Genomic DNA, 23,430 nt, shown 5'->3' on the forward strand with positions numbered 1-23,430 from the left:
TCATCATAAAATTACTGAGTATTTCTATTTTGGACCCCATAGATAATACTTCTATTACCATTCTTTTCAACTAGTTCCTTATCTATCTTTTCTCATTTTCTTTTTTCGGTCAGTAAATGACTATCAGAAAACAAATATAATAGTGCAGTTCTAATAAGAATTTATTGTCGTAACCATTATTTCCATCAATATTTTGTTTTGTTAAAAGACTGGAATGAAAGATATTTTTAGATGGTACCTCAACAAAAAAAAAAAAAAAAAGATATTTTTAGATGGTTGTAGTTCAAATTTTTTGTAAATTTTAAATCCATAAAAAGCTTCAAGTATTGATAAGTTTACCTTTAACACCATTCAGACACCATGTGTTAAACTTTTGGGGCATATAGCTTTGTATGGGGTACACACTCGTCAATCTACTTCCACCACGATTAAGTGTAGCACAACTCAATTTTACGTCCTAAAAACATCATATATATTTTTTTAGCCCTTAATATTTATCTTCGTCATCACCCTTTAAACATCGCGTCACCATCACCTCTCCGACCACAAAAATCGTCGTTTTTTTTTTTCTCTTCGCTTTCTTTGTTCCCGCGAAGGAAAATGCTCATTTCGTTGGAATTCCTTCATTTGGATTAATTTTCTTCTCTGACAAAGGGAAGATGAAGGGTTCCTCTAAAGTCTTCTCGAAGGAAGAAGTCTTGGCGAAAGGAATGTCTGCTCTTCGACGCAACAAAAACAGAGGAGAGAGTAAACTAGGGAAAATTGGTGGTGAAGTTGTGGCAGTAAAGATAAAGATTGGAAGGTTGACTTTGGGACTTAATGTTAGGTTTCACTAAATTTGGCGTCAAAGTGGATTGGCCCAAAGTATGTGGGTACTCCAACCAATATTTTATGCCCCAAAGCACCACATCTTTTGTCACGAGTAAGCTCCCCTCATCTACAAATATATTGGTACCAAACGAGCCCTTAACAAATCTATTCCTACCAAACGGACCCTTAACAGTCAACAGAGAGTGACTTACTTGAGAATCCGAAGGATCGACGGTCATGACTTCATTTCACAAAATTCGGTCATAGGTTATGTCTATTTCGCGGGTATCATACAAAAAGAAATAGTAATAATTAAAGACCCAAAGCAAAATCGTCACTTTTCCCCCTCACCTTTTAAAACTCGTTCGCGCGAGTTCAGAGCAGAGAGAGAGATAGAGAGAGAAAACTCCCCTAAACCTTCATTTGAGAAAAACCCTAGTTTATATTCTTCGATAACGCGAGTTAAAATATGCCTAGAGAGATCATTACTCTACAAGTTGGACAATGTGGGAACCAGATCGGAATGGAGTTCTGGAAGCAACTTTGTCTCGAACATGGCATCAGCAAAGATGGGATTCTCGAAGATTTTGCCACTCAGGTTTCACTTTTCTTCTTTCTACTTCTCTTCATTTACTAACTCATTTCTGTATTTACTGGTCTTTCTATTCTTTGCTTAGCTTGTTCTAGTGTTCAGTCTGATTGTTAGGTTAAATAGTTGAGTGAGAACTACTATTTCAGATTGTTTTCCCTTTCCAAATTGATAAGTTTTGAAGTAATATGACTGAATTAGAGTGGAATCCTTTTTCTCAGTTAGGTGTATAGCTATGAATTCAGTTATGCTCTCTAAGCAGAGATTGTGATATGGGTATTTTCTTCACCCATTAATATAATCTTGAATTTTGTCTGTTGCAATATAAAATTTTCAGGGAGGCGATAGAAAAGATGTATTTTTCTATCAAGCTGATGACCAACACTACATACCACGTGCTCTTTTGATCGATTTAGAGCCCAGAGTTATCAACGGTATTCAAAATAGTGAGTATCGTAATCTTTACAATCACGAAAACATATTTGTATCAGATCATGGAGGTGGTGCTGGAAATAATTGGGCAAGTGGTTATCACCAGGTATGTTGTTTGGTATTTTATTTTTCCTGGTGTATCTTTTTTGTTTTCAAACCTAATTAAGTGTATTATTCGACGAAGAGAGTATTGTATGTATATGTTGGAAGCATTTAAAGTTTCTTTCCTGAATGGGGTTTCATTTATCTACCAGGATACCTTTTTTTTCCATTCTGCGAGTTATATTTATGTCATCGGAATACTCGTTTCCCGTTTTTGTTTATACTATTTTGATTCTACCAGGGAGAGCAAGTACAAGAAGATATAATGGACATGGTTGATAGAGAAGCTGACGGAAGTGATAGTCTTGAGGGTTTCGTCTTATGCCATTCTATAGCTGGAGGAACTGGCTCAGGTTTTTTGCTTCTCATTTAATCTTCTAATTGGTTCTTTCTTTTATTTCTGGGTTTCTACAACCTGGACTTTTCAGGTGGTTGGACTGTTGCAATAGGCCGACTTCTGAAATCTGGTTACTTAAGTCGCGGTTCATCCTATTAACTACTATTTTTTTTAATTTGATATAAGTACATGGGGACCAACGAGGCCTTCCGGCTCAGACTTCATTATCTGTCAGTCAGCAGCATGTTTCAAGCACATATTCCATATACAATTGAACCAACTCGATAGGATCTTTTTCTTGGTCGCTGGATTATTGCTTAGTTCCAAGTTGATCAAATGCTTTAGGTGTAAACATCCTACTCTCATAACCACAATGTCAAAAGGCATGTGAACTTGTGAGAGTGAATTTGTCCCAAACCCCCTTAAATATTCATCTATACATCATTGCGCATTTCGTAAGCTCGAACTCCCAATATTACCTAATCCAAGTTACCCTACAAAGAGATGCTTAAAGTTCTTAGCATGCTTCCACTAGTTATGGTAAAAAAAAGACGAGGGACTGCAGTCACCATCCGTTAGAGCCACCTTACAAGATTAACCGTGGTCCATGGTCCTCGTTGACAGTAGTAAAACGAATTTGCATTTTAGATGAAATATTGGTAACTGTGTGGCGTTGGTAGACCTGAGATTGCTTAAGTAGGCATCTCAAAGAAGTTGGGCGATTCGAGCTAACTGTACAGAAAAGGAAAAAACATGTTTACACTTCTAATACGTAATTGTTTCTGGAATTAAGTTGTTTGTTCATGTTGGTCTTAGACTTGGGGACTTTTCTTTTAATGGTTTCATGATTTTATGCATATGATCCCAATTTTATGGATATCAGTCATCGCTTACCCACACATGTTTTCTATGTGCAGTTAGCGCGACTTACATTGATTCCTTTTCTAAGTGTTATTTTGTGGTATTTTGTACATTCTTGGCTTTCTTCTACTGTATTAATTGGTTAACTTTTGCACAGGAATGGGTTCATATTTATTGGAGACATTGAATGACCGCTACAGCAAAAAACTTGTTCAGACATATAGTGTATTTCCTAATCAGATGGAGACCAGTGATGTGGTTGTTCAGCCATACAACTCACTATTGACACTGAAGCGTTTAACGCTAAATGCTGATTGTGTTGTTGTGCTTGACAATACTGCATTGAATAGGATAGCAGTGGAGCGGCTTCATTTATCAAACCCTACCTTTGCACAAACAAACTCTTTGGTTTCTACTGTGATGTCTGCAAGCACTACCACCCTGCGTTATCCAGGATATATGAACAATGACTTGGTCGGACTTCTTGCCTCTTTAATTCCAACTCCGAGGTGTCATTTCCTTATGACCGGATATACACCACTTACAGTCGAGCGGCAGGTTATATTTCAATTAATCCGAGTTCGGAATTTTCTTTTATGAAATATCTTGCAATATTATTCTTTCATGAATTTTCTATTAAGGCACTAGTTCGTAATATAGTCAGTCATGTTAATAAGATGCAGTTAATATTTAGCTTTTGTTAGCAGGTTAATACTGCAGTTGCCTGATACTCTTTAATTCTCTTATTGGCAGGCTAATGTGATCCGTAAAACTACAGTTCTAGATGTTATGAGAAGGCTTTTGCAGGCAAGCCCTGCTGATTGAATATTTTCCCCAACATTTCTGATTGTTGGGTACGCATGCTTCTGACAGTGGTATATTTTGCAGACAAAGAATATTATGGTTTCTTCTTATGCTCGAAACAAAGAAGCCAGTCAAGCAAAATACATATCGATATTAAATATTATTCAAGGAGAAGTAGACCCAACTCAGGTAATATTCTTATGGGCTTTAGTCACCAGAGTTCGTCAATTTTTCCTATTTCTCATAAAATGATGAAACTAAACTCTTAGATGGAAGCAAATAACCTAAACTAAGTGAACATTTATCATTTCGCAGAATAATCATGAGAGAACCTTTTTATTAAGGCTTGTAATTACCTAATGGATTTGCTTTTTAGATAATGTCACTCCTTTGTATTTGAAAAAAAAAGAATATGTCATTTGTTTGAACTTTGACATAGTTTAGTGTACGCTAGCAACAGTTTGGAAGTTCTATGGTGGGTATAGCTCTAGGGCTTGTGGCAGATGATCGCAATTGGTACTCCCAATATTTCCGACTTTCAGCATAGACTAGGAGTTTGAATGAGGTCTTATGGGTAGCCGGTTGTTCATTCAAGATCCGATGGTGCTTGACAATGTGCACTTGCACACCTAGGATTCAACAGTTATACACTTGCAATTCCTGGGATTAATCAAAATATAGACCACATGATCGGATTTGCAGGTTAATAGAATCTTCTGGTGGTTGCCAGACATCTAACATGTTATCTGATTTTTCTATATCTAGTACTTGATTTGAAGTTATTGTTCATAAAGAACTTCTACTATATTCGAGTACTGTGTAGTACAGATAACATCAAAGAATTTCACTATTTATGAATCTTATTTATTATCTAGGCAAGCTTAGCATAATTTGTTATAATTGTGTTGCTCAAAATTCTAACCAGGTTTCTGAAATTTTTCCTATGTTCGCCAGGTTCATGAAAGTTTGCAGAGAATACGTGAAAGAAAGCTTGTTAATTTCATTGAGTGGGGTCCTGCCAGCATTCAGGTCTGCTTTGACAAGAACATATCTTCATTCATTTCCTTTTCATGGTGTCTTTGGTTTGTTCAGCAGATGGATTCATAACGGAGTCTGTTGTTCCTCCTTTTCATCTCTGTTCTTTGTTTGCAGGTTGCACTGTCTAGGAAGTCTCCTTATGTTCAAACTGCCCATAGAGTAAGATCAATTCTTTTTCTTTCTTTTCTTGTACTGAAATATCAAAAAACAATCTGATCTGATAAATCCTAAATCTACTTATATACGAAAAGGTATTATGAAATGTGAGAGGCGAAGGTCCGCTCCTAGCCTCTTAAGTTACTACGTTTATCGACTACAAAGTGTAATCTTACGCCAGGAGAGCATCCGTTGGAGATATACCCTTATAACTTTTATCTCAGTTAATACCTACTCTTCTTACTTTTTTTGTAAATAAGTACCTCGCTATGCATCCTTGAATTTCTTGCCATGATTTATAATCTTGTAATGGCTTATTTGATTTTGAGATACTTCAATTATCTAATCTCATAAAGTGCACTCTTATTTTAGGTTAGCGGTCTTATGCTTGCAAGTCATACTAGTATAAGGCACCTGTTCAGCAAGTGTTTGAGCCAGTACGAGAAGTTGAGAAAGAAACAAGCTTTCCTTGACAATTATCGCAAGTTCCCAATGTTTGCAGTAAGTTAACTACTTTCACGTGTATTTGTTTTTTGAATTTTAGTAATATACCTTGATGGGGGGGTGGTTCCTTTCCTCTGTCGACATTTTTACTTCTTTCAAGTTCTCAAGCCCCACAATCTTCCAGATTGGCATTTGACTACTCATGTGCCAGACACTTTTTGCTATTGTATTATCAGTTTTTTTTATCTAGGGCTGCAGTTGGTTGTGAATTGACAGAAAGGGAAAAATATTGTCAAATCATAAGAGAATTTTTCGTATGGGGCAGTTTGGGTCACAATTTTCCATATTTTGTAGAGAATTGGTTATCGAGGGAACTTTTTTCCTTTAATTAAAGAAATTCAAAATTTAATAGCAAATATTCTCTTTCCCCTGTCAAAAGATCGATTAGACACAACCTGAGTATATGCTGTTTATGTCGAACAATACGTAAAGAGTGCAAGTAAATATTTTTTAAGTTTCAAGAAACAAAATAATGTAGGGATGGGGTTTGTGGGGTTCTTCAGGTTAGCTGTCGGAAACTTCATTAATTCCAGACTATTGTAGGACACCAGCACATGATAGGGGCATATCTTTTTCTGTAAAGGTTGGGTAGTGACATATTCATAAATAAATTCAACTACACTTCTTTCTAACATGCTTAAAGACTTTAACTAATATTTAGACTAGACTCTCATTCCCAGGTCTTATCCTTGGAGATCAAAAAGAAATCCAGAACAAATTAATGGAATTTACATGTAATATATGTCTGTTTGCAACTTTGCATGCAGATGATCTTTGACTACTGTGCATGGTTTTAAAAATATTTTCACTTAAAGCAACTAACTCGTTTCATCAAATATGAATAGGATAATGATCTTTCTGAATTTGATGAATCTCGAGAAATAATCGAGAGCTTAGTTGATGAATACAAAGCATGTGAATCACCAGATTATATTAAGTGGGGCATGGAGGTATGATTCTCTAGCAACCAAATTGTTCAGTCTTACACTTCAATTTGCGGGATATTAAGTGAGATTCTATTCCGTTACAGGACCCTGACCGTGCTCTGACGGGAGAAGGAAATGCCACGGGGACAGTGAATCCAAACTTAGCTGCTTAAAAGATACCCAGTAAGTTATATTCTGAGTTGCATTTCTATCGTCTGACTTTACCATCCTAACTTGCATTTCTATCACCATATGTTACACTGCCCCAGCCTAAGAGGTCCACGTGTTCCCATTTCCTTGAGCTTGAAGTGTCTTTTAAACACTTGTAACTTGAACACTCTACCATATATAAATCCATGGTTACTTTCAATATGATAACAAATAACCAATCTCACCTCTCAGATTCTAACCCATTGGAATCTGGAACTTGTGCCAGTAAGTGAAAGTAGTTAAGATTCTTAGGACCAAACTTACTTTGCTTTGACACAAGGCTTTGTCTGGGAGAGGGTTGAATTGAGTCCCCAGGTTCACGACATCGCGCAAGTCATCTTAAGAAATCCATTTGGGTCTTGCATTCCCGCTCCTTCCTGTCAAGCTCACCCTCTTCGACTCCACTCACGTCTGTCATAGGACACACTGGGCAAATCAAGTTGCACCTACTGTTAAAAAGGACGTTATAACAGAAGTAGGAGCAAGTTTTTGGTAGGTTCCAATTGTTACTTTGTTTCCTGTTATCTCAAGATGCCTATTTTTTCCATGTCCCTAAACAACTGTTTCTTTTAGCCGTTTTATCATTTTTAACTAATATAAAGAGAAAATGTTGTAAGTTTTCGCCTTTTCTACTGTTGTTTTTCGTTGATTTCTTTTGTAGAGATTTACCTGCTCAAATTTTGTTTACCTGCCCAGAAAGAGTTGTTATATCATTCTCTTAACATTGAGTGAACTTATTTAAGATTGGACCTAAATTCTAGCTATTGCATGACTTTCATATCTAAAAAAATTGTTTTATTTCTTTTCTTCCATCTAGGTTTGGCAGCTACTGTTGAAGTCCGCTGCAGCAGATTGTGTGAAAAGAGATGTATAACGAGTTCATGCGTTACTCTATATTGTATTGTAGTTAATGGATTTGCCTCGGATTTGCACTAGTATTTTGTTAATGTAGTTGTGCATATTGAATTGATTTTGGAGTAAAAAAAAACGAGGGTTAAAGGTGTCTGAATTTCTGCTACTCATCCATCTTGTAATTGTGCTTATTAGATTGAACCAACTTTGGAGTTGACTTCCCTAGTTAGGGTTTCACATACTGTGGTTGTTGGTATTCTTGGGTTTAGAAGCAAAACAGTTATGAATTAGTAGATTGTTTGGTAGTTTGAGTAAAAAAAATGTTGAACAGACCAAACTGAATGAAACTAAATCCAGGCGCATCAGTCATTATGTGCTGAATCAGTTTTGTTGGTATTTTGCTAGTGTTTTATATTGATTGGATCGCCTGGTGAGCAATTTGTAGACATAATCTAAAACTATACTAGCTGCCTGTCTTATATAGCTTAGGGACAGGCCAATTGATGAAATATGAGTATTACATGAATTTTAAGAAAAAAACTACAGTATTTAAAACAAATAATATTATTTGATTTGACCTGCCAATTGGAACCAAATCAGACAATGTTGTTATTGTTTTTTTTTTTGTTGAAAGACAATGTTGTTATTGTTGGCAACTAACTGATGTTTAGCATTTTGTGTCTTTGCGTGTCTTTTTTTCGTTGAAAGTCTTTGGCTGTTTGTTGGCCATTTGATTTGGAAAAAGAGAATGAACAAAGAACAAATGAATTAAAAAGAAAAGGGTAAAAGAGAAATAGTAAATGAAAAGTTACAATCAGAAAGGTCTTTGGGCCATCACTTGTCCGAATTTAAAAAAAAAATTTATTCATCCCTCCATTTGGTTCTTCCTCTGACCCTTCACCTGATCTTTTTTTCTTTTTTGAAATCGACTACGATCTATTAGTAGTTACGAGACATTGGTTCAACGAGACAATGTGATAAACACGATAACAACTGCTGAAATATTAGTGGGTCTGAAGCTCGACGAATTAAATGGTTTATAGTCCAAATAAACTATTTTATTTATACTTAAGTTTAATATTTCTGGATTTGCATGAGATCGAGCCTGGACTTCTGCATTGTAGAATATATGCACTGACCAATTGGACTGCTAGTGGTTGGCAGCCCCCCACCTGAAGTGACAACATATCACATGAGCGTAGAACAAATGGAGAGAGAATGGTAAGAGTATATGGTCAAGGTGGGACGTTGACACACCAATTAGAAGGCTGGGGGAGAGACTAAAACGAACCAATCTGCCTAATTTTGTTTGTAGAATAGAGCAACCCATAGTTGGAATTGGAATGACATCAGTTTTCTAGGGTTAGGGTTCTCAATTAGATTGAAAGTTCATACAAAGAAGGAGACCGACAACCAGGTATTAATCTTCTTTATAACATCATCTATTCATCTCCAATTATATGTAAAATGTGAAGGAGAATAATGGGTCGAATCTGTATTATTTCAATTAGATGAATGATCAATGTTTCTGCTTCATTCCTGCTGTTTCCATGGATATATGTTTACTAGCTAAACTGACTACAGTCATAGTAGATAAATACCAAATGCTTTCATGATTCAGAAATTAATTTAGATAAACAGTAGTTGAAGAATTCAAAAATCTTCCATGATTGTTGACGAAGAATTACCAAATGCTTGTATGTACTTTGAAAACTTTAGCTTGATTGTAAACTTTAACAGTTGCACCTAAACTTAGCCAAAAGACAATCTTTCTGGAATGACCCCATAAACCTTAAGAGTGGAGAGAACCTGCTCTGACAATAGTCCCATTATTAAAGGTTGTTATTTTAACTTTCAGCCTCCTCCTGACAATATATTCTTGTTTCCTACCCCTCATGGAAACCCAAAATTTTGGACCTTTAATGCATCGCATTCTTGGAGGTTATAGTTTTTCGTTGTTAATACTTTTATCATAAGTTTTACAGTTCTTGTTGCGGGTGAAGGAACTAGATAGATTGTGAGAGACTGAAGGAAGAGAATGAGTAGCTTCAAGCTCATGTTAGCTGGGGCAACACTAAGAGGGGTTACAGAAGCCCGAGCCCGCATATTTGGTCATGTATTAAACCCGACCGGGGAGAGATCTCCTCACAAGATTCTCAGGAAAAAGCTCATTGGTGAAAAGGTAGCACAGTGGTACCCGTACGATATTAAGAAGGATGACCCTCTTGTAATGGCTCGTCAAGAACAAGAGTAATGATTCTAATCCCCTCCAATTTTTTTCAACTTTCCGTGTTGTTGACATTTTTATATAGATTGTCACATGTAAATAACGCATACAGTAATATGAAGGTGGAACATTAAGATGGTACCACGACGTGATTTTGTGCAAGTATCTCTCGGCCATACCTAGTGGAGTGACTCTGAAAGTTCGACCCAAACTTCCGAACATAAGAAATTTATTTATTTTTACTATAACATGAGTGTTGTTGTCACATAGAAGAAATATTACCATGCAAGCTAGATGCTTAATAAGTTGATAGGTTGTGATTTCTATATCTAACTACTTGTAACTCTTTTTCTATCACTTGGTAACTAAGTATTTGTATAAACAATTACATACTCGAGTATATATTGGTCATTAGCAAAAACGTATATTAAAAGTTAATTCTGCAATCTTTTGTTGTAGGCGATTGTCGAAGCTTGAAATGCTGAAACGTCGTGGGAAAGGTCCGCCTAAGAAGGGCCAAGGAAGGCGTGCCGTAAAACGTAACAAGTAGAGACGATGACTCCATGAGAGCGTTCTTCTTTTGGGAGAGCACATAGTAGAGGAGATATAGTCAGCTGTGAATCTTGATAAAGGAAAAATCTAGGTTAACTTTAATAATCTTGTTTGCTATCTTCTCTAACTCTGATTACTTAATCTGCTGTTGAAAGACAGAATTAGTTAGTGGTGAATCCCTCTTGATAATATTTGTTCTTTGACATATGCTTTCATGAGGAGAAGAGTGAGAATACTGCACAGCTTTTTGTGGAGCTGAAATGGAAAACAGCATTCTGCAGCTGAAGACCCTTTTTCTGGTTGAAGGGGCTTCTGCTTTGCTGCATCAAGAAGAAGAAAAGGAGAGAAAATGCAGAGAAACAGCTCGATCATAATGGTAATATGGGAGAAAAAGATAACCTTGGATGAAATTCTAAGGGAAGGGCCAAAGTCAAATTTATGAAAAACACGGAACCAAACAGGGTTTTGCTTATAAAGAGGGTTAGAACGGAATGAGTCCAATTTAAAAGGGTTAAAAGGGGTTGTGCAAAAGGTCCACAAAAAATACCCAAATAGGCCAGAGGTCCCATGCGAAACAAAAATGAGGTCAAAGAGTCAGATTTTGTTTGCCAAAAAGTGAGATTCGGAGTGGCAAAAATGTCACTCTACTCGATGGTATGTAACATATACCCCCATTGTATGTACCACGTACCCCTTGTATCTCGCATAATGTTAGGTGCATTGTGCATTCTACGATATGCATTTTACACTGTACACAATCCAACTGTACATATTGTTTGTCAAAATATTTCGGTTGTGCATAAAAAAAGAGTACACAATGCATAAAAGTAGAGGAGCAATGCATAAGAATTAATTGCATAGTTTTTCCTCAAATGTTGATAAGTCATTTGGTATTGTGTCCAGTGTAGTTCCAATTGCGCTTAGCATTCAAACTTCACTTTAACCATGTGAAACTTGATGAATCAAAACCTATGTTTTCTTGAACTAATTGCTCAATGTCCTAATTCAAAACCGTTGTTTTTTTTTTTCCCTTTTCACTTGAGTTCTTAGCCAGACTAGTCACTTTCATTTAGTACTTTATGACCGACCTTGTTAGCCTATAAAGGCTGTCTCTAAATATGTTTTGTCAATCGGTCACGACCAAAAGACTTATCATTGAACTTGACATGCAACACATTACACATATAGCGACCCACCTACTTTCTTCCCTACTTTACTAAATTTTGACCAGTCACGCCACTGCTGTTAGTGTTGGAGGAAGGTCGAGACTTTTGGAGTCTGACTACAACACGACAGTCTGTTTGACTGTTTCTCAGTCGCACCAAACTAAGCCTGGGTGTGGTTCATAAACTCACCTCATGCCACTATCTAGGCTAGGGCTCAAACGGTTGTGATAATCATGTCAAGAAGCTTGCTTCTCTTATTTAAATTTGAAATTTAAAGGAAGGGTTACAAAATAACTGACGTGTAAGATGCGAATAATTCGCTGACAGACTGGAAGGGGGGAAAATCACATGGAGCAGAACAATTATAATAGGACCGAGAGACACCACCATCCGGCCCCACCACGTGACGGAACGACCGTTTACTCGGCCTCTTTTCTCTCTCTCTCTCTCTCTCTAGGTTTTTTCTTTCAGTTGAGAAAAACCCGACTACAAATAGGTTTATAACTTCTCTCTTCTTTCTCTCTTTAGAAAAAAACCTCGAGATTGAACGTTCATATCATTAAACCTAAAAATAACTAATTTGAACGAGGAGAGTAGTTGTGATTTGAGAGAGAATTCTTTTCTAGGGTTTCAATTTGGGTAATCTCTGTGGCTCTACGGAGTCTTCAAAGCAGAGTTTTCATTTTCGAGATTATAGAGAGAAAGAGGCTAGAGAGAGAGAGAGATTTGTTGATTTCATTTATCTGTTCGTTTTATAATGGCGATTTCTAGGGTTTACTTTTTTGCGGCGATTGTTTCACTTATTTTCAGCATTCTTTTTCCTGCTGCTGTTCGAGCACAAACTTTGGCTCCTGCTCCTGCTCCCACCAGTGATGGTATATATTCTCTCTCTCTCTCTCTATCTCTCTCTCATATTATAGTAATTTCTTCAGTTTCTGCCATTGAAATCTCTTTTAAGGTTTGTAATGATTTGTTGATAATGTTGTTTGTTTTCATTATATTTTTGTTGTAGATCTGCAAGTAAATCGTTTCTTTAGGTTATTCCAAGTCAACTTTAATTTTTAATTCCAGCATACAACTTAATTTCATGTTTTTCTTGTGATTTTTATAAATAAAAGCTTGTGGCTTGAAGGTATTTAAAGTCTTCTCTTCCTAAAAGATATGGCCCCATTATTGTTCTCAATGGCAGATCCATGATTTGAAACTATACCCTGTCAAATTCTATCAATATCAGGAATCTTAGTAGCAACTTCATGATATTGTTTTCTCATTTGCTTTACAAAATTTAAAATTTTTCGTACAAATATATGCTCAAAACTATCGATACCTTGTTGGAGCTTCATAACTAGTGGCCAGTATCCCGCCGCTAGAGCGTTTTCCCAGTGCGCGGAGCCCCAACAAGGAATTTCTTAAGTCATCTATTAGATTTTTGTGGTAGCCATTTGTTTCACAAAATCATTCAAATGTCTTTTGTTGTCATTTGAGTTAGTTCATCTGCTTTTGCTAGATTGTTCCGACTATTGAAATTACTCAAATTGATTATGAAAGTTATAGTCGTTATGGTGTCCTTTGTGTTCTTGTGTCTTCCTTTTTGGTTTTTGAGGGTTTACATCTAGGTTCTAAGTAATGGTTTCTTTCAGGAATATTTTTCTTGTTTGCCCATTGAACAGGGATTTGTCAAGAAAGAAGAGGGTCTTTTTCCTTCTTGGCTTTCATTGTGTCTATATTTGCTATCTTGCGGCATGAATTTGTCAAATTTACAGAGATATTGTTGTTTTGTTGTTGCAGGGACATCAATCGACCAAGGAATTGCTTATGTGTTGATGCTTGTGGCACTAGTTCTTACCTATCTCATCCACCCACTCGATGCATCATCTTCTTCCTTCTTTTAACTTCATCCCTGTGATTAATTAATGGAGGCACCAAAAGATAATTGAGAGAGAGAGAGAGAGAGTTTGTTATGCAGTTTGTAAATGATGTTAGTTTGATGCTGTTGCAACTTAATGTGGTTTGTGTTTTGATGGGAAGAGTAAGTAGATAACTCTGATTGGTAATGGATGGAGTTTTCATCCTTTTTTCTCTATTTGTTTGTCATGATGAACTTCACCTTTCTCTGTATGAATTCTGCATCCTTAATTCCCCTGAGTTGGTAAGGGTCTGGCCGAGTCCTTACATGACGAGCTATACTGGCCCAGACAGAGCATGAGAGAGAGAGAGAGAGAGGCTGCTGTCATGACATCTGAATAGGTCTCTCTCTGCGTGAGTCGTCGAGAGTAGCTTAACGGATTTTCATGTCTATGTCGCCAATACACGTCGCCATTCCATGGATAATACATGTCTATAGTTTCACTTTGTTTGGTTGACATGAAGCGTTTAAAGATGAGAAAAATGGTTAAGACCTTGGTAGCGATAGGGCAAAGACTTCACTCTGCTGGGTCGACACCAAAGACTCCACTCTGCTGGGTCGACACCAACAGTTTATAAACGACTCCGTGCCCATGATTTATCTTCCTTGGGGTCATCGGATCTGATGATCTGATTTCGAGCTATCTCAAACCCAATGGGGTCATCAGATCATAAATCCTTGGGGTTATGATTTATCTTCCAATATTGCCTTAGAGTAGTAACACTCCGATCTTTAAGAAACTTTGAATAAATTTTTTTTGTTTCAAAATTTGAACGGAATCAGTAGAGAGCTCTATTAACTTCTTAGAACTTAAATGCAAATTCTGCATCTCATTGTAAATGAAAACTGGATTACTAGTTAGAGAGAGATAATGATTATTTGAAGAGACATAGATCAAGATATTAACTTGTTTGAATTCCTGAACTCCATTAACTTGGTTTTGCTGAAGTTCGTTTGGTGAAATTGTTTCAGTATGTAAATAGCTGGTTGCACTAGGCTAGCATACCACCCTAATCACCTCTTAAGGGAAAAGAATTGTTAACATACAATATGTAGTTCTCAATATTTTTAGCACACCAATTAACTTCCAAAAAACTTAAAAACATTTAAATCCCCTTCTCTCTTCTATTTCGTCACTTTTTTTCCTCCACTTCGTATCTTCCTCTCGCCATCTCATCATCTTCTTCGATGAAGGGTATTCCTTATTTGGAAATTAATTTTGTTTTTGCTCCTAAGAGTATTTATGGAATAAGATGAATTTTTTTTTGCCTTCACCCCAAAATGCTAAAACGGTGAATTGGTCCCAAAGCGGAAGCTAAAAGAAATTAACCTTTTCTCTTGATCTATTTTATTTTCTCACTTGTTATTCTCTTTTATTTTCGTTACAACAAATGATTAAATAATCTAGATCTCAAGATTCATAATGTGATTTTCGAATATAAATTAATGGTTATGGAGTTTCACATTATATAGTCGGGCGTAGAAACACTGAACTATACCCTATGAAAACGAAAAATCTACATTGAATGGTTTAATTTGAACAATGACATGTTTGCGGTAAAAAGTCAACAGATTTTTTTTAGTGTGTTTGGATGCTGGATTTCTGAGATTTCTACTAAAAATGAGATTTGATAGGAATCAAGATTTCTTAGTCTATTTGGCTACCAAAAATCATAGGAGTCTTGAATCCACTAAAATCCACCTTACTTTCTAAAATTTGCTAAGATTTTAGATTTTTAAACTCAAATTTTAAACTTAAAATCAACTCAAAAATATTTCTTTAAAAACAATTTTTTTTCTACGAAATAATTATTTAAATTTTTTTTTCAAAAACTATTTTTTCCAGAATCGTTTTTTTCGTGAACACTTTTTTAAGAAATCATTTTTTTTCCAATATAGTTTCTTTTTTTCTGGATAAAACGGTTTTTGGAAAATAACGGTTTTCGGGAGAACGATTTAAAAAAATATCGATTGATGAAATTATTTTATTAAGAAAACAGTTCTCGAGAAACAAATTGTTCAATATTAATTTTAAATAAGTGTTTAAAAAGAAAATCTAATGATTATAAATCTTAAGATTCTTACTAGTTATCAAACAAGTCAAAAAAATCATGATTCCTTCATCCAAACCCACATTAAAATTATTTTTAGGAAATCCAACCATATTTTTCAAATTTAGGAATCCTGACTTGGTCAAACATCTCTCTAAACATCACAAAATTCAGAAACAAAAGAAATTAGTTTAAGACATGGTTTAAAGCTTTTAATAGTACTAGTTTGTTATTATTACTTGGTTAATCTCATGGTTAAAACACAGAGCTAATTATAGTAGTTATGACCATAAAGAATAGTAAATATATTTGGATTAAAATTCTTGTTTGTTTCTCTCCTTCTTCCTTGTGTTGAAGGAAGGTGGAAAACTCTAAAAGACTATCTTCAAATACCTTCAACACAAAAACCCATCAGGTTGAGAGAAGGAATTAAAGAAACAAAAATGGAGAAATTTCTTGTCTCTTTAATCCTATTTGCTGCCATGGGTTGTGCTCAAATGGGACCTGCTGTTGCAGGTATTGATCACATTGTTGGAGGAAGACTTGGTTGGACTGTCCCTCCAAATGTTACCTACTATCAAGATTGGGCTAAACCTAGAACTTTCGGCATCGGCGACAAATTGGGTAAATTTTCTGAAATGTTTTTTTTTTTGAATTATTCAACATCTGCCTTGAACCCTGACCTCTAAAGTGAAAGATTATACCTCTTACCACTCCAACCATGGTTGAAATGTTCAAAAAACGGTAAAAGAATTGTTTAACTATTACAGTGTATATAACCAAGACTGGTTATTATAACAATTTAATCAAAAGTAGTCCAAACAACACACAAATACACATCACAAAATTCAAAAATGGAGAACTTTCGGCCCACTCCAACAGAGTTGGTGGTCTGGACGAGTAGTGTCAGTCTTGGACACTTGGCGCCCCTGAACACATCGCGCACAGGCGGTTTGTGGGTGGATCCAGACTCGCAAGCCTTTTTCCAACCCCTAGTATACACCCTCTCCCCATGTACTAAAAATATAATATAGTAATCATTGTACTTGAATTTTGCATTTTGAGCTAACTTTGGGAAGTTACAGTGTTCATGTTCACGACTGGTGTTCAAAATATACTTGAAGTAAGCAAGGAAGATTTTGCAGTATGTTCTCAGAAAAAAGTGGTTCAAATGCTCTATAAAGGTCCACTTGTTCTAGAGCTCAATGAACTTGGTGAACATTACTACTATTGTGGTGTTGGTACTCATTGTGAATTAGGGCAAAAGTTAAGCATCACCGTCATCAACGGCACCGGTTCTGGTGGTCCCCAGTTCGAACCTTCTGCCGCCGCCCCTCCGACTGCTGAGCCGCCCGTATTAGCTAAATCATCGGCTGAATCGAGTTATCGTAACATTGTTTTGACTGGTGGCTTGTTTTCTGCATTTGTTTCAATGTTGTTGTTTTAAGGGAGAGTAATGTAATTCATGGTGAAGGGGAAATATTTGCTCAGATGAAATCTGAATTTTTAGTTATAATATGAAGGAATTCTATAAGAAGCTAGTACATGACAAAAATTTTTTGGTCTAGTTCCTATTACGACCGATAGCAAGTTTAGCCCATTGTTTTTCTAAATGCAAAGTTTTGCCCCAAGTTACTAACAGTTTCATCCATTAACCGTTGCGTATCTTTTTAACTTTCCGGAATTATCCTTGTGTTTACTTTCCTCGATCTTCTCTTTCTATTTCTCTCTTATCTCTCGTAATTTTCTTCTTGCAATTTAATCGATTTTAACTAATGGGGGATTAACTTTTTTAAAATTACTATCTAGAGCGGAAGTACCAAAAATCTACTCGGACACTATAGTGGTAGTGTCAAAAAAAGATAATAAGCACCTTTATTATGGTCGTTTTTTTCTCTCTGGTTATAAAGGGTCAAGTGGATACAATTGGCATCGCGAGGGGAAGAGATTAATTTTCTTGTAGAAATAGAAGGAATGTGTCACGCGTAGGTATTGAAGTACCACAAGAATATTCTACCATAGTGGGTAACAAAGAACCCATACATTAAACGTTAATGAAATTGAAAGAAACTGTATTGAAAAGCAATATGCATGGAACTCATGACACATCCATCTGCGACAAGGGCTCTGGATACATAATTGTTCAAAGACATCATTCACCACTTTATGTGGAAATCATTGAAATTACAACACACAACATATAACTAGTCTAAAGAAATCTATTAATATGAGTATTGGAATACAATTTTTTATTTATTTCAACGATCTCCTGTAGGAGAAAAGGAGAAGAAAAGAGAATGTTCTAACTCTCATGTTCACTAAAATGATCTATCATACTCCTCATACACATGGGTGGGAATCGATCCGGATGGGCGAGAAACGGACACTAGTTCAACTGGGCCGGACAGAACAGGCACAAGTCTTATATGTCCACTCAGTCATCCGGACAAAACGGGAAAGATTCCTTACCCGAAAATTTGTGAACGGGCCAAAACTGGTTGCTCAAGTCCAAATTAGAATATTTCATCAAAAAAGAAAAATCCAAATTAGAAATTTTGGGGCGGGAGAGATCGATTCTTTAAAAATCAATTTCGATGCTGGATTTAAAGATGGAAAAGCTAACATAGCAGCCATTTGCAGAAACTCAAAGGGAGATTTGATGGAAAATTCATTACTCATGCATATAAATAACAAAACACAAATAATGAATTAAACCAAGATCTCTATTTGATGAATTAAAGAGATGAGGAGGTTTTAGGTACTTACCCGAATCCATAGCTTGAAGATACTTGAAGGTTTCCTTGTTAACCCTAAGATTTGGACAATATCTACTAAACCTTGAGAATGGAGGTTGTTTCTGATTTCTCAAAATGGGAGTTGGGAAAATCACGTCTCTCTTCTCTGGTTTAGGGATTTGCCCTGAATAATATGGGAACTGCCTAGGTAGTTACTAGCAGTTACCCAAGTAATTATTAAATAGCCCATTATTCTTTGATAATTACTTTTGAGGGCTCTACACATGACATATTGCTAATACGCTCCCCACACTTCAAACTGATATTTTATGGTCCATAATGTATAAATTGATTAGATCACCTTTTGGGACCCTTAAGTGAAATAACATGTATTATGTAATTAATACATATATTAGTCCACATTAGTCATTAGTATTAAAAATACTAACAAGATTATGTGTTAGCTCGAGTGCACTCTACAACAGCAAACTCGGCTCTTGAGGCTGAAGCAAAAGCTGCTTATCTAGCCATGGAGATTGTTATTGACTTGCCTGAATATAAATGCACTATTGAAGGTGATTCGATGACGGTTGTACAAGCCTGCTCTTCGATGAAAGAAGATATGCCATGGAAAATTCGAGCAATTATAATGGATATACAAACCATGATGCAACAACTACCCGAGTGTACGTATTCTTATTGTCCAAGAAATGCGAATAAAGTCGCACATTTATTAGCTTATTCTCTTGTTACAAATTCGTATGATGTACCAAGTACCTTGGTTGATGTTCCTGAAAGCATTGTAAGTCAGTTGGAGACAGATCAATCCAACATTCCGATGATTTTTGAGAGTTAATAAAGTTAGGCTGAGCCTAGTTTCATCAAAAAAAAAAAAAAAAAAAAAAGGTCCCACATATATACAGTCCCATCAATTAAATTAAATTTTACAGTAATGCTACAATTCCGAATGATTTTGACGAAATTGTGTTACGGAGTGAGGTGGCAGAACCTTTTTGAAAAATTGACCAAATCTGGGACATCAATTAAAGAACGGGCCAGATTGATTCTCTCTCTAAAAATGTCCCCCATTAATGCGGTTTTCATCTCTTACCTAGAACTCTCTCTCTAAAATATACTTGTTCTTCACTCACTCTTCAAAATCTCGAATTCTCTAACTCCAGCTCTCTCTCTCAAGATCAATCCGTCGTTCCCATCTCTTTCTCTGTTTAAAACATACCAATCAAGCTCTCTTTAACTCTTTTCTCTCTCTGGAATATGTTCAGCTATCTATAAAATCAGCAATGGAGATAAATCTCCAGCTCCCTTCAATATCTCTGTTTTTCTTTTTTATGGAAAGAAGTAATTTTAGGTCTTTTAGCTATTGATTTAAGTTTTAATGGAGGTTTAGAGCATCTCCAATGGGACACTCTAACAAACACTCTATAAATCCTAATTGTCAAGTGTCAATAGAGATTCTCTTTCCTAAATATTAATATAGAGACACTCTAATTTTTGTTGATCTCCAATGGAGATCTCTAAAGTTTCTATACTTAAGAGCATCTCCAATGCAAGACTCAATCTTAAAATCTTAAGTGCCACCTAGGACTTTAGAGTTTTTTTTGAGAAAAAACCTCTCCAACGCAAAACTCAATTGAGATCTTAAGTTGATGTGGAAGCATTAAGTTTTAAGATGTCTCAACTAGAAACTCTATTTTTGAGATCTCTTTTGAGAGTCTTAAGTGTCCTAGTCATCAAATTTAATTTTTGAACCAATAGAAAGCTTTTCTTTCTCAACCACTTTTTCCTATTAAATGTATGTATGACATGTGTATCTATTAGAGTTTTTTAGAGTGTTGCATTGGAGAAGGCCTTGAATTAGAGACACTCAAGTTAGCCACATAGGAAAGAGAATCTCAATTGAGACTCAACACATAAGCCAAATAGAGTTTTTTTTAAGTTTTGCATTGGAGATGCTCTAATACACATGTCCATCTTCAATTCAATAGATAAAAAGTGGTTGAAAAGCAAAGTTTTCTATTGGTTGGAATATTAAAGTAACACTTAGAGAGTCTCAAGTAGACACTCTCATTTTAGAGTTTCTCTCTCTAGACACTCTATAATAAATGTGTCCACCTCATATTAGAGTGTCTAACAAAGTGTTCCATTGAAGATGGTTTTTTAACAAAAACTCTCAAAAATCAAATGTGGCACTCTAAGTGTTAGAGATTGAGTGTCCCATTGGAGATGCTCTTAGAAAGAGAAGAGTAGATGGAGAGTCCTTTTCTCTCCCTCCCGTACTCTCTCTGACTTACAGATAAAGAGACTCAATCTGGGCCGTTCATCAATTAACCGCTAAGATTTGGTCAATTTTTCAAAAGTGTTGCCACGTCAGTCCGTAACAAAATTTAGTCAAACTTTTTCGGGATTGTAGCATTTCCGTAAATTTTATTACACTTTAGAATTTCCTTCTTCCTACGCCAAGTAAAGAACAAGGTACGTCCTCCTTCGCTTTGGTCACTCTTTTTTTCTCTCTCATCAAGCCAAGCCAGCCCTAATTCTTGGCGATGATGAAATGGGAAATGGAGATGGAAGAAATTGAAGCTGTTTTAGAGAAAATTTGGGATTTACACGACAAACTCAGTGATGCTATTCATTCAATTTCAAGATCTCATTTTCTCAATTCAATCAAAACCCCCCTTAAAAAGTCTGCTGATTATCGTAACAACAATAGCGATGAAAAGAAAAAACCAAACAACAACCACAACAATGGCGAAGACGATGATGAACGGAGAACTGGATTTGTTTTCGTTAAAGATTTTCGTCTTGTTGTTGATGATGCTGCTGCTATTGCTGAAGCTAAGAGTCTTAATGCTATTCGTACTGCTCTTGAAAACCTAGAAGATCAGCTTGAGTTTTTCCATGTAAGTTTCTAGGGTTTCTTCTCTATAACTACTCTCTACTAGTCTTATATTATATACAAGCTGATACTTTTTTATCTTAACTAACTTCTATAATAGAACCCATTCAATTCATTTGTTAGGGCATACAGTCCCAAGCTGAAAGAACTTTCTTATTAGAAAGAGGTTAAGATTAGTGTTGGGCTTGATGGCTTCAAAATTTGTTTCTGATATATTCATTTCCTAGGAAAATAGTAAAGGGTTTCCATGAGAATTATATTCTTTATTGGTGTATTTCCTTCCAAATGTATGATTTTCAATTCCTGCAATACTTTCTTGTGGTATCAATATATAAAATGGTTGATTTTGGAATGATTTCTATGATTTTTGGTCTTCCCATACAGTGTTTTGGTTAAAAAATCAGAAACAAATACAAATAATAAACTTTTAAATGTGTTGATTTGCTTTGCCTTTTCTTCGACATGAAAATAGTTTGTCGTTAAACTCGAAATTAAGTATTGGGTGAATGAAGATCCAAATATGACCCATGGAAAATTGTTATCTATCGAGTGTGTAGATTGTGTTGTACCCATGTTGATGTCCCACTTTTTATGCAGACTGTACAATCACAGCAACGGGCAGAAAGAGATGCTGCAATTGCACGGTTAGAGCAAAGTCGTGTTATTCTTGCGATGAGGCTGGCCGATCACCATGGTAAGAATTACAGAGTCATTGAAGAAGCTCTTGCCTTTGTGGGTGATGTTCACGATTCAACTCGTTTTGTTGCTCCGGAAAATCTTGTTGGGTCACCAAGAAGCCAGTCTGGTGAAAATTTGGTGAATCATGAAGGGAAAAGGTCAAACATTTTGATGCGAGTTATGTTATCTAGTTTCTCTTTTGCCAAAAAAACTCTTAAGTTGGAGCAAATGGGTGGGGTATTAGGTAACACTGCTTTGGTTGCAGTTAGCATGCTTGCAATTCTGCACCTTCATCAAGTAACCTTCAAGAATAATTTTGTTGTAGAAGTTCCAAATATGCAAGAGAATTCTTTTTATGGAAAGAGAAACAGTAGGAGTCCTAGTGATGAGGTTTCTTCACCCAATGGTCGTACTAAGCATTTGGATGTGCTGGCTGCCAGAGGCTAGTTGAAACCTAAATTTTTTGGCAAGTTGTGTGCATATTTGTGTGTTTTGAGTTTAATCTGATAGGTACTTTGTTGTAAGGCGTATGAAGAGAGGCTCTCGTTTAGTTTGTGCTTCCATGAAATGTAAGATGTTTTCGTATGATATGTGCAATGATGCAGAGCCAGGCCTACAAGCCCATTTTGTTTCTATTCCTTTGTTTGAATTGTATTATTTGTTTTCGGTTTTGCTGTTTTCTGTGCTTTGTTTTTGCTTACTTTGATGTTAATTCCCTAAGTTCTCATGTTGGCGTTTTGGCATACAAAGAAGTTGGCCGTACGGTTTGTGAATGGATGCATATTGCATAGTTATGCAAGACAGATGTTTACGCTAGTAGTCTAGTAGATAAAAGTATAAGATGTACTGAACGTTTATATTATGGTTTTCTCTTCATACGTCACATAATGGCCGCGCGGACTGAGACCTCGGAATAGTTCTATGGATAAGAATGAAAAACCAATTCCCTAAAATAATTTTTGAAACTGTTTATCGTAAGTCTTATAGTTACGCATAAGCTGTGCGAACATAAATCTCATTTGTAGTATAAAGACCTAAATGTTGGTCTGCTACAGCACATCATATTCTAACTTTCGTTGTTCGATTAATGGACATTGTGTTTAATTCCCCCCCCCCCCCCCCCCCCCCATTATTTTCTTTGTTATACGTTCGTTTAACAAATACGAGCTCGCAGTGGTCACTAATGTGCTTTAAATTATCAGTGTCTCCTAGCTTTCAGCCAGACCTGAAGAATTCATTACCTACTTAACTATACTTGAAATGTTGGCAGGGTTAAAGAGATTTTGTCGATAATCTTGAAAATCTGCAGAACCCCATTGAAATTGAAGCTTCGACAAATGCAGGAAGACATACCGGTACTGCTGTATCTTTGAGGATCTAGAGGTAAAACCTTTTTTCATTTCTGTTTGTTTATTGTACTCTCCATCTCAAGTAAACATCAAGTAAAATTGTTCATAATTGCTGAATGATCCAAGTTTAAATGAACTAATCTTGGTGTAGGCTTCCTTACTTCCTTTATACATCTGTATCACTAAGTTCTATTGTTGACTAAATTCAAACATATGCCGCTTGAATTG

The 23,430-nt window shown here is 36.0% G+C and overlaps 5 protein-coding genes across 5 annotated transcripts; all 5 read left to right on the forward strand.

Annotated features, from left to right (window-relative positions):
* The first annotated feature begins 120 nt into the window (after nucleotides 1-120).
* On the forward strand, nucleotides 121-7,705 carry LOC147534758 (tubulin gamma-1 chain). The gene is made up of 12 exons (XM_086650395.1): nucleotides 121-1,408; nucleotides 1,737-1,937; nucleotides 2,175-2,286; nucleotides 3,289-3,689; nucleotides 3,885-3,938; nucleotides 4,020-4,124; nucleotides 4,890-4,964; nucleotides 5,088-5,132; nucleotides 5,502-5,630; nucleotides 6,479-6,583; nucleotides 6,664-6,742; nucleotides 7,587-7,705. Exons 1-11 carry the CDS (start codon nucleotides 1,280-1,282, stop codon nucleotides 6,730-6,732), a joined length of 1,425 nt encoding a protein of 474 aa, XP_086506521.1. The 5' UTR covers nucleotides 121-1,279; the 3' UTR covers nucleotides 6,733-6,742; nucleotides 7,587-7,705.
* A 1,185-nt stretch (nucleotides 7,706-8,890) lies between these two features.
* Nucleotides 8,891-10,633, forward strand: LOC147534759 (small ribosomal subunit protein mS33-like). The gene is made up of 3 exons (XM_086648745.1): nucleotides 8,891-9,038; nucleotides 9,607-9,871; nucleotides 10,308-10,633. Exons 2-3 carry the CDS (start codon nucleotides 9,660-9,662, stop codon nucleotides 10,396-10,398), a joined length of 303 nt encoding a protein of 100 aa, XP_086504871.1. The 5' UTR covers nucleotides 8,891-9,038; nucleotides 9,607-9,659; the 3' UTR covers nucleotides 10,399-10,633.
* Nucleotides 10,634-12,049: 1,416 nt separating this feature from the next.
* Nucleotides 12,050-13,649, forward strand: LOC147534760 (arabinogalactan protein 41-like). Its single transcript, XM_086648746.1, has 2 exons — nucleotides 12,050-12,441; nucleotides 13,355-13,649. Exons 1-2 carry the CDS (start codon nucleotides 12,324-12,326, stop codon nucleotides 13,456-13,458), a joined length of 222 nt encoding a protein of 73 aa, XP_086504872.1. The 5' UTR covers nucleotides 12,050-12,323; the 3' UTR covers nucleotides 13,459-13,649.
* A 2,159-nt stretch (nucleotides 13,650-15,808) lies between these two features.
* On the forward strand, nucleotides 15,809-17,078 carry LOC147534761 (umecyanin-like). Its single transcript, XM_086650828.1, has 2 exons — nucleotides 15,809-16,147; nucleotides 16,609-17,078. Exons 1-2 carry the CDS (start codon nucleotides 15,967-15,969, stop codon nucleotides 16,968-16,970), a joined length of 543 nt encoding a protein of 180 aa, XP_086506954.1. The 5' UTR covers nucleotides 15,809-15,966; the 3' UTR covers nucleotides 16,971-17,078.
* A 3,628-nt stretch (nucleotides 17,079-20,706) lies between these two features.
* PDV1 (plastid division1) lies at nucleotides 20,707-22,486 on the forward strand. Its single transcript, XM_086650396.1, has 2 exons — nucleotides 20,707-21,179; nucleotides 21,773-22,486. The coding sequence occupies exons 1-2, from the start codon at nucleotides 20,823-20,825 to the stop codon at nucleotides 22,298-22,300; spliced, it is 885 nt and encodes a 294-aa protein (XP_086506522.1). The 5' UTR covers nucleotides 20,707-20,822; the 3' UTR covers nucleotides 22,301-22,486.
* Nucleotides 22,487-23,430: the final 944 nt, after the last annotated feature.

The sequence above is a fragment of the Eschscholzia californica genome, unplaced genomic scaffold (genome assembly GCF_041429995.1).
Source record: "Eschscholzia californica isolate CP2 unplaced genomic scaffold, dmEscCali1.0.p SCAF_6, whole genome shotgun sequence".
Taxonomy (NCBI): Eukaryota; Viridiplantae; Streptophyta; class Magnoliopsida; order Ranunculales; family Papaveraceae; genus Eschscholzia; species Eschscholzia californica.

Excerpts from the sequence above, each read along its gene's own strand:
- LOC147534759 (XM_086648745.1), top strand. The coding sequence starts at position 9,660 with ATGAGTAGCTTCAAGCTCATGTTAGCTGGGGCAACACTAAGAGGGGTT. Across the intron at positions 9,872-10,307 it reads ATGGCTCGTCAAGAACAAGA|GCGATTGTCGAAGCTTGAAA; the intron begins GTAATGATTCTA and ends CTTTTGTTGTAG.
- LOC147534761 (XM_086650828.1), top strand. The coding sequence starts at position 15,967 with ATGGAGAAATTTCTTGTCTCTTTAATCCTATTTGCTGCCATGGGTTGT. Across the intron at positions 16,148-16,608 it reads CGGCATCGGCGACAAATTGG|TGTTCATGTTCACGACTGGT; the intron begins GTAAATTTTCTG and ends GGGAAGTTACAG.
- LOC147534760 (XM_086648746.1), top strand. The coding sequence starts at position 12,324 with ATGGCGATTTCTAGGGTTTACTTTTTTGCGGCGATTGTTTCACTTATT. Across the intron at positions 12,442-13,354 it reads TCCTGCTCCCACCAGTGATG|GGACATCAATCGACCAAGGA; the intron begins GTATATATTCTC and ends TTGTTGTTGCAG.
- LOC147534758 (XM_086650395.1), top strand. The coding sequence starts at position 1,280 with ATGCCTAGAGAGATCATTACTCTACAAGTTGGACAATGTGGGAACCAG. Across the intron at positions 4,125-4,889 it reads GAGAAGTAGACCCAACTCAG|GTTCATGAAAGTTTGCAGAG; the intron begins GTAATATTCTTA and ends TATGTTCGCCAG. Across the intron at positions 4,965-5,087 it reads GGGGTCCTGCCAGCATTCAG|GTTGCACTGTCTAGGAAGTC; the intron begins GTCTGCTTTGAC and ends CTTTGTTTGCAG.
- PDV1 (XM_086650396.1), top strand. The coding sequence starts at position 20,823 with ATGATGAAATGGGAAATGGAGATGGAAGAAATTGAAGCTGTTTTAGAG. Across the intron at positions 21,180-21,772 it reads ATCAGCTTGAGTTTTTCCAT|ACTGTACAATCACAGCAACG; the intron begins GTAAGTTTCTAG and ends CTTTTTATGCAG.